This window comes from Coregonus lavaretus (assembly GCF_964263955.1).
Source record: "Coregonus lavaretus genome assembly, chromosome: 22".
NCBI classification, from domain to species: Eukaryota; Metazoa; Chordata; class Actinopteri; order Salmoniformes; family Salmonidae; genus Coregonus; species Coregonus lavaretus.
Window position 1 is genome coordinate 17,623,127 of NC_140009.1, and position 13,789 is coordinate 17,636,915.

At 44.9% G+C, this 13,789-nt stretch overlaps 1 protein-coding gene across 2 annotated transcripts; it reads right to left on the reverse strand.

Annotated features, from left to right (window-relative positions):
- Positions 1 to 846: 846 nt before the first annotated feature.
- LOC311150120 (nascent polypeptide-associated complex subunit alpha-like) lies at positions 847 to 11,234 on the reverse strand. 2 transcript variants are annotated; one of them, XM_084187411.1, is made up of 8 exons: positions 11,155 to 11,234; positions 9,950 to 10,027; positions 2,928 to 3,007; positions 2,473 to 2,550; positions 2,156 to 2,302; positions 1,795 to 1,923; positions 1,247 to 1,369; positions 847 to 964 (listed from the first exon to the last, which is right to left on the reverse strand). In XM_084187411.1, the coding sequence occupies exons 2-8, from the start codon at positions 10,017 to 10,019 to the stop codon at positions 950 to 952; spliced, it is 642 nt and encodes a 213-aa protein (XP_084043537.1). In that variant the 5' UTR covers positions 10,020 to 10,027; positions 11,155 to 11,234; the 3' UTR covers positions 847 to 949. The 2 variants fall into 2 exon arrangements, with proteins under 2 accessions (XP_084043537.1, XP_084043536.1); XM_084187410.1 differs by lacking the exons at positions 9,950 to 10,027; positions 11,155 to 11,234 and adding an exon at positions 6,586 to 8,984.
- Positions 11,235 to 13,789: the final 2,555 nt, after the last annotated feature.

Genomic DNA, 13,789 nt, shown 5'->3' on the forward strand with positions numbered 1-13,789 from the left:
GAGGGTGCAGTCGTTCTCCCTTGGTAGGGATTAACCACAGCCAGTAGATAGCGATAGTATTGGTTTTAGTGACAGGCTAATCACAGGCTGCTGCGGGGCTGCATCTCAAGCATTCACCAGTTGCTCATGAACTGGTATGGACACAGGGATTAAAGTTCAGGAGACTCCTCCCCTTTAGTAGAAACCCTAGATAGGAGCATGCTTGACCACCGATCTAATATTACTCTATTACTTACATTAGGAGAATGGGGAAACTGACTATCAGTGGTTAACATACATTTGAAGCACTCTGGGTTGTCTGGTGTTTTATAGGTATCAGCCAGGTATTTATAGGATATCAAATGCAGTCATACTAATACTTGAAATAGACTTGTGCCCCCCATAAATCTGGCATTACGATCTGTATTCCCATTACCTACCTTCCATACATTTTCTGTCAGTAGTCTTTCAGGGACCAAGTGCCTTCACAGTTTCCTTGTTTCATCAGTTACTCAGGAGGTGTGGTTTACACTGGAAGTCTTTAGATTAGTCGTAGTAGCAAAAAGGCTCAAGATTCCCAGCACCAGGTCATTAAAACTCAATACTTTTGACTTAAATCTGTGCTACACTGTTTACAAAAAATATTTAACTACAGCAATGAACGACATCCAGTCCTACAATACCATTTCAGCAGAGGGACTTCTTAAAGTTCAGTAAAACAGAGCAGTTTACACCTATAAGGACTAAACTGTATTCGATATCGCTGTTAAGACAAATCCCTTTGAGTCAAGAGTTCTTCAATCCTAGTCCTGGAGATGTACGATTCATAATTTCACAAAACGTATACCAATACAGAGGGAAACCTAGTTCAATTTACCAAGCCACAACTTTATTTCCATCTCGGGTATAAATTGTACAAACAATAGTAGATTAAAATCAGCAACCTTTCAGAACCCCTTCGACCAGCAGCCTACATCGTCAATTCCTGTGAATATAAGAATACAAATGTGTTGATACATGCACAAACTAAGCCCCGTCATAGTTAAGTGCCCTTCTCTTCTCAGGACAGGAAGGTTGGCTTCAGTAGACTCAGAAGAACGAAAGTCACTGTATCAATCATCACTGAAGAGAAAGGATCTCCTGCTAGTAGATCCTACGATCACTTTCACAGGTCACAACTCAAATCTACAAATATTTGGAGTGAAGGGACCCCCTGTGCTGGATAATAGTCTGGTGACAAGGGAATTGTGTGGTAAAATGTACTTACCATAATAGCATTGACAATGTCATTGTTGTTGTTTTTAAGGGCGCGTACAGCCTTCGCTCGCGACACGTTGGCTTGGGACATCACAAGCTCAATGTCCTTCACCTCGACCCCGGTCTCGTCAACCTATGCATTGAGACAAAGCATTAGTATCTGACAGTTAAACTCACACTGCAATTCACTGACATCAAGGGGAATGGGGCTTTTGGATTGGACCTACAAATTACCCCATTAAACATGGGAGACTACTACAAACTAAATGCTAATTAATTGTGGCAAACAGAGTTATACCATCTAAATGGACAAAAAGTATGGTACCTGGTTTTTGATCATGTATAAACTAAGCCCTATCATAGTTTACAGTGCTCTGGTTTCAGATCATGTATACAACTAAGCCCTATCATAGTTTACAGTGCTCTTCTCTTCTCAGGACAGAAAGGTTGGCTTCAGCAGACTCAGAAGAACGAAAGTCACTGTATCAATCATCACTGAAGAGAAATGACCTGCTGCTGATTCTATGATAACTTTGTTACCCCTCTCAAGGCCCTCACCTCTTCCTCTTCGCTTTCCTCCTGTACAGTGGGCGTCTGCGTGTTTTCCTGGACGTTCGACACGGCTTCTCCCTGTACCTTGAACTTCTCTGCCGCGGCCAGCTGGGCTTGCTGTGAGAGATCCTCGATCTGAGACACAAAGGCAGAGAAACAGACTGTGATATCAGCGCTGTAACCTTTGGCAAGAACCACAACACCTTGGTTGAATGGACATTACACTGCATATTTGACTGATACCCTTAAGAGTATGTGATTCTGGTTCTGAAAGAGCAGTTTAGATGAGATGGAATAATGCCAACAGCATCACAGATTTAAAAGGGGATCAGAAAACAAAATTCAAACTATCCTGGATCCATCTTACCTTAGCCTCACCAAAGACAATGTAAGTGTCTGACGCAGGGCTCTTGTAGACGTCTGGTTTGGTGATGACGAACAGGATATTTTTAGACTTGCGAATGGTAACCCTGGTGACCCCAGTCACCTGCCTGAGACCCAGCTTAGACATTGCCTGGAGAGAAGCAAGCAATCATGGGTCAAGCTCTATTTTGAGTGGAACTGAATACTAGTTCCAACAATGGACAGTTATAGACTGCATAGTAATTTAAATAATCCAATGTATACTTTTAAGATTGGAATGTCTAATGAAAACAAGTCTAGATCGTTTTTAAAACTAGTTACCTTTCGTGCCTTCTTTTCACTACGGCTCTGTTTGGCTTTGCTAACGGGTTCTTCATCTATTTCTGCAGCAGCTGCAAGCTGTGGAAAAAAAAAAAAAAAGATCCTCCTTTAATGACAGTCAAGATGTATATTTTTGGGGAATGAGACCAAAAATTCAACCCATATGTAAGAATATGGTACGCGTGGTAAAAATAAAGCAAATGAAATGATCCCTTTCTCTTCTCAGGACAGGAAGGTTGGCTTCAGTAGAATCAGAAGAACGAAAGTCACTGTATCAATCATCACTGAAGAGTCAAGAATCTATTCTAATCATGTTGTGAGTGCAGTATAAGGGTTTACTCTATCACACCCATACAACATATAAGCAGCTAGTTAAATTAATCAATTCTGTGGCCTACCAGACCCCTGTTCAGGCAGTCTTACTTGGGCACTTGGTCAATCCCATGTGGTCTTACCTGGGCTTGCTGTGTCTGTGCAGAGTCGTGTTCCTCCAGATCTGGTACAGAGTCATCACTGTCCGATTCAGTGCCAGACCCTATAAGCCCCCACAGAGAAACAAGCATTATTCACATTATACATGCGGTCACTGGCATAGGCCTGAGCTGCAGACACAGGCTACTGTAGAAGAACTGGTTAAGACAAGATAATTGTAATTGCATAGGCATTTATCTGAGCAAAGTCTATTTGAGGCACTAGAGACTAATACAAATTGAGATGTTGAATGTAGGTGAATCTAACCTATTAGTTTGAGGCACTGAAACAGAATAAAAATGGGGTATATGTGGATGAGGTTAACAAAAATGTAGTGTAGAAAATAACAGACCTGCTTAGAAATTTGAAAGAATCTGTTGAGTAGTAAAATCTTGCACACCCTTTTCATACAGATTTTTAAATGAATCTCCCAACTTCACAAACCTGTATCACAATGACATGGAACCCCCCCCCCCCCCCCAAATGTCCTTTTACAGGTTGACAGAATGAAATAGTGCCTTCAGAAAGTATTCACACCCCATTACTTTTTCAACATCTTGTTACAGCCTGAATTTAAAATGGATTAAAGTGAGATTGGTCAAAGGCCTAATACCTCAATGTCAAAATTGAGGTCTTTTGAATATTGAATATATATACACACGTGATCTTTGAAACAGGCCAGTTCACAGGTTACATTTGAGGCAAAGCTAATACAGACTCCAATCTCTACTTTCTTTATATTAAACCTTAAAAAGGGAAAAGAGACACTTGAACGGGCCACAGAAATCAACACTGGTGGGCAAACAGATGGGACACAGGAGACGGACAAAATAAGGAGAAATACCCTTGTCATTCTTGATCACAGGCTCCGGTTTTGTAGGGGATTTAGCAGAGGTGGGGGCAGGTTTTGAAACAGGTGCTGGTGGTACAATGGCTACTTCAACAGGCTTAGGGGGAGCTACAACAGGATTGACGAGAACAGGCTTAGGGGGAGCTGGTGCAGCTACCACGGCTGCATAGGAAGCAGGCTTAAGGAGAGCTGGTGCAGCTACAACGGGAGCGGCCTTGACGGAAGCTGGTGCAGCTACAACGGGCGCTGGCGAAGCTACAACGGGAGCAGTTACAACCGGAGAGAACTCAACAGGAGTTGGTGCAGCTACAACGGGAGTGGCCTTGACGGAAGCTGGTGCAGCTACAACTGGCTCAACGGGAGCTGGTGCAGCTACAACCGGAGCAGGTTTAGGAGGAGCTGGTGAAGCCACAACGGTCTTTACTGGAACTGGTGAAGCCACAACGGGTTTAACTGGAATTGGCGCAGCTACAACTGGAGAGGCCTTGACGGAAGCTGGTGCAGCTACAACGGGCACTGGCTTAGCGAGAGCTGGTGAAGTAACAACAGGCGCTGGTGCAGCTACAACTGGAACAGGCTTAGGGGGAGCTGGTGTAGCCACAATGGGCTTAACTGGAGCAGGCTTAGGGGGAGCTGGTGTAGCCACAATGGGCTTAACTGGAGCAGGCTTAGGGGGAGCTGGTGTAGCCACAATGGGCTTAACTGGAGCAGGCTTAGGGGGAGCTGGTGTAGCCACAATGGGCTTAACTGGAGCAGGCTTAGGGGGAGCTGGTGTAGCCACAATGGGCTCAACAGCAGCTGGTGAAGCAACTGGGGCAGGCTTAGGAGTCTCTACTACTGTAGGGGGTGAGAAGACTGGCATCTTTACTGGCTCCTCTGGTGGAATGAGAGGGGGAAGGTCATCGTCATCCTCCTGGGCAGGCTTAGCTGGTGCTGCATTGACCTCTTTCACCTCAGCTTTGGGCAGAGGCTCTGGCTTGGCCATGGGAATTTCAGGGGCAGCTTTAGGGGGGCTAGAGGCAATAGCGTCAGCAAATGACACAGGGTCTGGTGTAGCAGGCTTTGAGGTCACTTTGAAGGACACAGGGGACGCCACAGGCTTGGGAGAGGCAGGCTCTGGAGCAACAGTTACTGGCGTGGCCACTACTACTGCAGGAGCAGCTTTAGGCTTCATAGGAACAGGTTTGGCCTGTGTGGGGGCAGGAGCCTCTGCTGGGGCTGGCAGGTCAGCAGCAGGCTTGAAATACTCTTTTTTAGCCTTTCTTTGTTTGCCAGCCTTCACAACCTTGGGGGCAGCACGATTGCCCTGGCTGGGAGCTCCAGCAGCCCCAGGTGAGGTAGCTAGGGGGGAACAGGATGCGGAGGTGGTGGACTTTGGTGAGGTAGGAGAAGCAGAGGAGGCAGACATCGCAGAGCGTTTTCTTCTGCCAGGGACAGCCTTTGGGGCAGAGCCACCCTTGGCCTCTTTGCCTTTGGGCTTGGCAGGGCCAGAAGCAGTCTGAGGGTTCTGGGAGGTAGCCAGACTTGCAGGGGCAGAGGGTGCAGCTGAATGAAACAAATGTGTTTGTTTAAAATTTGGAAGACAAGAACGTCAAAGCCTGAACCATGCGGGTTAAAAGATCGGAACACAGGAGGCAATGTTACCTCAGAACTCCAGGGTTAGGAAAACACCACACCAACCTTCTTTCCAAAACGGAAGGAATTGTTGCAGGGCAGCACACTCAATTTCAAGTATTCAGGCAAAACCACTAACAACCTGAAGTTAAAACATCTACTTGGTCCAAGCACAGACCCACACGTCACATTTTATACATCGTTACTCTAATTTCATAACCAGAGATAAAAATTGAGGACCCAGTCAGTGCAGAAGAAAGACAAAGCTTGGCAAATGCATTCACAAAGCATGGCACTATTTACACTAAAATACATTTGTGACAGGTCAAATTCGAAGGCTCTTTAGTGGTTATAAACAATGCTATGCAGAACAGAGCACATTAAGAACATTTGATCTACAAAAAAAATTAATTAAGTTATCGCAGTGCTTTCCAAACTTTTTCACTCATGCCCCCCTTTCATCATTGCGCACCCCATAGATTTGGGAACAACTAGGCTATAGTAGATACAAATCAAATAAATCATTATTTCATTGAAACATTTGACCAATTCGCTATGTTTAATACTACCATTACATTTAAAAAACAATCCACAGCAGATGTGAGGATGATGAAAGGATAGTGAGGATTAAAATGGTGTACCGCAATGAACAAATAGCAATAACTGGAACTAGAGCTCCCTCAATGGACACAAATACCAGTGTTGAAAACACACTGCAGTTAGAGCACATTAACACAGTTGGCTTGGTGCATTCTTCCTGGACAAACACCAATAAGCCCAGAGAAAGTAGAGCGACAGTGAAAAGGACAGTCAACATCTGAAGCCGAGGAAAAAGTTGCTGAAGTCAACTCTTTACATGAAGCGCTTAAATGGACTGGCCTGTTTCAAGGTGAAACTGAGTTTAAACAGTGACGCAAGATACATTTGAGAGCCCTTTTGAGATAATAACAAGCCTCAAAAGAAAATAGACAAACTCTTAATTCTCTCTCAACATTCGCCCTTTTCATCAAGCATATTAAAATACATAAGATCAATTGGGGAAAGCATACCATTTAAAAAGCTAATCTAGGCCCAGTGGGTGCAAAAGTGTGCAAGTATAGAAGAAACAAAAGATCTGGAAGAGGGAGCTGCTGTAAGAGGGTAAAAGCAGCTTTTACTTTGCACACAAAATGACCCACCTGACAGGTGCCGGGTGGAGATGGTCGGGCCTGCACGATTTGACGTCACCTTTGTCTGGACGGCCTCAGAGAAGGCCGCAATTGCTTCTTTCTCAACGGGAGTTTCGTTTTGTGTGGCAGTGTCTATGGTCAAATCAGCAGGCAGAGGTTCAGGTTCTGTGGCCCCAGGGTTCGAGTTGGCCACTTCAGTGCATGGTATGCCATCTTCAGGAGCTGGCTCCAAACTCACAGTCTTCAAGTCTTCAGTGATCGTCTCGACTGCAGGCTCGGGGGTGACTTCTGGAGTTCCACGTGCCACCCCATCAACAGTGTCTGCGATTGGCCCGTCAACAGCATCAGCGATTGGCTCTTCAGCAGCAGGCACTGGTTCTTTGACCGGAGTCTCTTCAGCCACTTCAATGGGCTCTTCAGCTTCAGCCACAGGTTCCTCAGCCACGGTCTCTTGAGTGGCTGCCACGGTAGCCTCTGTAACTTGAGCTGAATCTTGAATGATTACATCTTCCGTTGCTTGGTTGACCTGTTCTTCAGCAGCTTCTTTACACTCTTCAACAACGGTTGCTTGCACAATGGGTTCTTTGGCAGCAGCTTCTGGGTCTTGAACAGTTGGTTCTTCATTTGAGGCATCAGGTTCATCAGAAAGAGCCGTTGGTTCTTGAACAGGCATTTCTTCTGAGGCAGATGCAGCAGCCTCAACTGGAGAGACAGATTCTTGGATCACTGCTTTCTCTGTGACTCCTGGCACCTCAGTTTGCGCATTGACTTCAAGTGTTGCTTTTACACCATTAAGTTGTCCACTAGCTGCCTCTCCAGAAGCCATGCCTGACACTGGATGGGATTCGATCTCTGGAAGAAAAGTGGAGCCTTCTGGAGGCACAGGACTCTCCAAAGGGGCCTTGGTCACAGCGATCCCAAGGGGAGCAGAGGAACTCAACACCCCTGGAGCTGATAGGAAGGAAAGGAGGAGGAGCAGCAGGGGATAGTCACAGCGATAGTGTGAGGATCGGTTGATAAGCTTACGTTTTTTTAACGCATATGATCAAAATGATTGAACCCCTCGTTTAAGAAAATCTAGCTACACTAATTGTACTCTCCTATACGAGATACTTTTACAAACATGAGGAAGGTGGGGTCCAAAATGTTTTGATTATATGACAAAATATTAAGAGGAAACAATTGAATAAGAGTACATTTTTTAGCAATGGGTTTGTGATCTACATCTACCAATTCAGTTGAACCAAGGTGTTTGTGAGGTTGTGCAAGGATGCAGACTTCAGCTTTCTATTTGTTATAAGTGAACCAAAAATGGGTGAACGTTGTGTATACCCACAAAACCAAACTTGTGCCCATGTCCCAGTTACCATGCAGTGCCTAAATGCACAAGATTGTAGTTGGAAAAACCTTGAGACCGAAAGTGAGGAAACCCTCTGAAGAGTAGCATTCAATACATCTACAAACTGTAATAACAATATTTCAGAGTGAAGAGTCTTACGACAGAGACAATCATGCACACTGAACAACTAGAAAACTTTTGAATTAGTAAATCGAGATTTAATAAGTTGCTATTCTGTTTGATATGAGGCAATTTAATAACCTTACCTGAATAACTGTCAAATTACTAGAATTGAAAAGCAAACCTAAATATTTTCTCATCCATTTCATGCAATTGAACCCAATTCCCAGAGGATTTTCAACACTTTTCTGGAACACCGACTTCCTTGCTGAACAAAAACAATTTTCAGCTCTTCCAACCGTCTAACATTAACAGTAATTCTTAAAGTCTTCACCTGTGGTCTTCAGCTAAAAACAGTTAGCTGACACTTGGTGTTACCACTAGCATGTGGTCTCTATCTATAAATCCTTCACTGTAGTTTCTCAGCAACTTCATTAAACAGGCACCTGTGGTACTGAACACCCATGGTCTTCTCCAATCAATATCGGTAGTCTTCACTTGTTTAGCACATGCACCTTCTTCAGCTGCCATCACGACCAGTGGACTTCAAAAGCAATCTGTGGTCTTCATCAGCTCCACCCCGTAGTCTCTTTGGGGAAACATGAACTTTCATCTGCTTATAACTCTTCTGGTACAGGGCTTGGTAGTGAGGAAATCCAAAAAGTTTCACCAATTATCTTCACTTGCATATTGACACATCTTTGTTATACTAATCAGAATTTGGTTGGTTGCAGCATGAAACTGCTTTAAGAAAACCAACCTCAATACTAATTCCGTACTAATTAAAACCAATGTTTCTCAAATGACTTGAAAATAAAGCTCCATAAGCTACTTCACAGAAGCAGCTTACCTTTGACATCACCATTTAGTCAAATCAATGCCATAACAGGCCTACAATTGTTAGCTCATCAATTAATTACCATCAAATCAAAGTCAAATCTAGAATTTGAGATAAAATACATAAAATAGCAGTAAGCAATGGCTAATTAACATGGTCAATGAAAATGTATTGTGAATATAAAAAATATAAAGCTGCTATAAAAACAATTATGTGGACCAGTATTTCCCAGAACCAAAAGTAATTCCTACAGCTGTAACATTATGATAGTCAGTGACACTCCTTTATGCCAAAGGTTGCTATTAAAGTTTGATCATGTAATTGGTTTTGTTTCTTTAAAATGTTCCATGCACAAGGCGACTACATCAATACCCGTGCATTAGGAAGTGTTTCACAACCCAGTTGTCAGTGCAGTAACATTCAACAGGCGGGTGTGAGTATGTGAGTTTTGAGTTAACAAGGGGTCCTGGTTAACCCATTTGAACTGCAGTGAATTTCAGGACACAACAACCATCATTGTTTTAGAAATGCCCTATGATGTCCCTAAAATTGTTAGCACACCGTTATTCCCACATTAATGCAAAGTGAGGCAATGACCGGCCTGGTCAAACATAATTCTAGTGGCCTACTCACTTCAAAGTATAAAAACATGGTTTCTAGTCTGGAAGATGTGGATAGAGACAGAGTAGCCCACCAGGTTTATAATCTACATGGCATGGTTTATATGATTAGTCAGCTGCTCAGCCCACCCACCCCTTTAAATAAACCTGACACCACACCTCTCCATTTATGCTGAGAATGTGCTAAAGCAGGACTCAACAGGTGACCCAGAGGAAACAGAGTTCCAAGTGAATGTCAACAACAGATGTCAGTGTCATCTGCTTGATTATCTCAGTGTCAACTGATGAGCGCTACCTTTCCTGAAGGAGTTAAACTAATATAGAGCTCTCAAATAAAAGCCACCATTCCACTTCCAATGGGGGAATATGACTTCTACTGCCGTGTTTGAGTTCCAGGACCCCATTAGCCCTGTTGATTAGTATTTTAGCATGCTGATATAATAATGCTATACGAACCAGTCTCAACTTGTGGCTGTTGCATCTCCTGCTCAGTGACCGGGACCGTCTCTGTGGCTTCGCCAGGCATGCTTGTGTCTGAAAAGAGAAATCAAGGAATGACTCACCAGGAATAACTGATATTTAAAACAGCCAACTTACTAGCTATTTTTACATGGCTCACATTGACTAGGCAAATGCAGAGCGCCGATGGCTTGAGTGTACTGTAGTAGGAACAGGTTTCAACGTGTCTCAGTGTTCAAATATCAATAACTCCCAACTAGATCTAATTTATACTAAGTACAAACTACTGTACTTGTATACCATTTTAATCACTGAATGACTGATACTGCCAATGGTAACGTTAGCCTACTTACTGACAGTGAGTGAGGTCAGTAGTTCCCCTGTAGCTCAGTTGGTAGAGCATAGGGTTGAGAGTTCGTTTCCCACGGGGGGCCAGTATGAAAATGTATGCACTCACTAACTGTAAGTCGCTCTGGATAAGAGCGTCTGCTAAATGACTAAAATGTTAATGTAATGGATAGCAGCCAAGTAGCTAGCTAGCTAACAATTTTAATTAGAAATCAAGTGTTATGCGTGTTTCACGTGTTGCTACATAGCTAGCTACACCCCAGTCCCTAGCTAGCACGCTAACTAGCCACTTTAAAATGATTAGTTAACTAGCTAATGTTAAGCTGCAAATCAGGAGACAACGTGGCAACTGGACGAAAACAACGCTGTTTAATATAACGTAACAGCAATAATAACAAAACGTACCAACTTTTAAAAAGTCTACAAACAAACAAAAAAGTTAGCTAGCTACCGGTACGCTTACTTTCTGGCGAACAAACTTAGCTTGAAACTAACGTTAGCTAGCTGGCTGTGCGCGGTTACAAAGAGCCGACAAGCCAATTTCATGTGTTGATTCACCGACAACGTCCACCCAACACTTTACAAAGGTAGCACCATTGGTAACATTTAAAAGGTGTCCTCTATGTTCTCAACTAGTTAGCCTGTTCCAGTTAGCGAATGTGGGCAGAGTTGTGTTCCCCCATTTTGTACCAGATATCGACTACATAACAGTGAATATGTGTGTATATAGTGATATAGATTAATATCCACATAAGGGGTATGACACACTTCTCATGTACCGTCAGAGCCCTGTTTAAAATATTTTAAACGATGATAAACGGTTAGATTAAGTTAGATTAGCGGCAGAGACTCACCGAGTCAGTTTTCTATATCCAAGATGGTTGTGAGAGAGAAATTCTAACCTCTGTCTCTCGGTGATATCACATTTTGCACTAACTTCTTCTTCCGGGTCGTTCTGGTGTTTCCAAGTGGGGTTCTCACTATTTTTTTCAAAACATCTCTGGTGTATGCGTTATGAAGTTTTTCCAGATAAAGTTACAGCTCTACATATTTTCAACCCCTTTATTTGAAATCTACAAAGTTAACATTCTATGGTGGGAAATTTTTAAATTTTACATTCTGGCAGGCACTGTTGTTTTTATGGGTGACTTGATAGTGTCTGTTTTAATCTTTCAGCACTGGTCAGCTCCTTTGTCTGGGCCTCATTAACACAAGATAAATGAACAAGCCCGTACAGTAATTAATCGTTAGAAACTTCAGTGATATCAGGATGGCCACGCAGTCATGGGTGAACAGGGAGTACAGGAGGGGGCTAAGCATGCACCCTTGTGGGGCCCCTGTGTTTGAGGGTCAACGTAGTGGTGTTGTTGCCTACCTTTAACACCTGGGGCCGTCCCGCCAGGAAGTCCAGGACCCAGTCTGACAGGGGTATGACAAACTGATTACCAACAACGACGAGACAGCCTACAGGGAGGAGGTGAGGGCCATGGCGGAGTGGTGCCAGGAAAATAACCTCTCCCTCAACAAAACGAAGGAGCTGATTGTGGACTTCAGAAGACCGCAGAGCGAGCACGCCCCCATCCACATCGACAGGGCCACAGTGGAGAAGGTGAAAAGCTTAAAATTCCTCAGGTACACATCACTGACAATCTGAAATGGTCCACCTACACAGACAGTGTGGTGAAGAAGGCGCAACAGCGCCTCTTCAACCTCAGGAGGCTGAAGATATTCGGTTTGGCCCCTAAATTCCTCACAAACTTTTACAGATGCACAATTGAGAGTATCCGGTCGTGCTGTATCACCGCCTGGTACGGCAACTGCACCGTCCGCAACCACAGGGCTCTCCAGAGGGTGGTGCGGTCCGCCCAACGCATCACCGGGGGCACACTGCCTGCCCTCCAGGATATCTACGGCACCCGTTGTCACAGGAAGATCATCAAGGACCTCATCCACCTGAGCCACGGCCTGTTACCCCGCTATCATCCAGAAGGCAAGGTCAGTACAGGTGCATCAAAGCTGGGGCCGAGAGACTGAAAAACAGCTTCTAACTCAAGGCAATCAGACTGTTAAATAGCCATTACTAGCCGGCCTCCACCCAGTACCCTGCCCTGAACTTAGTCACTGTCACTAGCCGGCTACCATCCCGTTACTCAACCCTGCACCTTAGAGGCTGCTGCCCTATGTACACTGCTCAAAAAAATAAAGGGAACACTAAAATAACACATCCTAGATCTGAATGAATGAAATAATCTTATTAAATACTTTTTTCTTTACATAGTTGAATGTGCTGACAACAAAATCACACAAAAATTATCAATGGAAATCAAATGTATCAACCCATGGAGGTCTGGATTTGGAGTCACACTCAAAATTAAAGTGGAAAACCACACTACAGGCTGATCCAACTTTGATGTAATGTCCTTAAAACAAGTCAAAATGAGGCTCAGTAGTGTGTGTGGCCTCCACGTGCCTGTATGACCTCCCTACAACGCCTGGGCATGCTCCTGATGAGGTGGCGGATGGTCTCCTGAGGGATCTCCTCCCAGACCTGGACTAAAGCATCCGCCAACTCCTGGACAGTCTGTGGTGCAACGTGGCGTTGGTGGATGGAGCGAGACATGATGTCCCAGATGTGCTCAATTGGATTCAGGTCAGGGGAACGGGTGGGCCAGTCCATAGCATCAATGCCTTTCTCTTGCAGGAACTGCTGACAAACTCCAGCCACATGAGGTCTAGCATTGTCTTGCATTAGGAGGAACCCAGGGCCAACCGCATCAGCATATGGTCTCACAAGGGGTCTGAGGATCTCATCTCGGTACCTAATGGCAGTCAGGCTACCTCTGGCGAGCACATGGGGGGCTGTGCGGCCCCCCAAAGAAATGCCACCCCACACCATGACTGACCCACCGCCAAACCGGTCATGCTGGAGGATGTTGCAGGCAGCAGAACGTTCTCCACGGCGTCTCCAGACTCTGTCACATGTGCTCAGTGTGAACCTGCTTTCATCTGTGAAGAGCACAGGGCGCCAGTGGCGAATTTGCCAATCTTGGTGTTCTCTGGCAAATGCCAAACGTCCTGCACGGTGTTGGGCTGTAAGCACAACCCCCACCTGTGGACGTCGGGCCCTCATACCACCCTCATGGAGTCTGTTTCTGACCGTTTGAGCAGACACATGCACATTTGTGGCCTGCTGGAGGTCATTTTGCAGGGCTCTGGCAGTGCTCCTCCTGCTCCTCCTTGCACAAAGGCGGAGGTAGCGGTCCTGCTGCTGGGTTGTTGCCCTCCTACGGCCTCCTCCACGTCTCCTGATGTACTGGCCTGTCTCCTGGTAGTGCCTCCATGCTCTGGACACTACGCTGACAGACACAGCAAACCTTCTTGCCACAGCTCGCATTGATGTGCCATCCTGGATGAGCTGCACTACCTGAGCCACTTGTGTGGTTGTAGACTCCGTCTCATGCTACCACTAGAGTGAAAGCACCGCCAGCA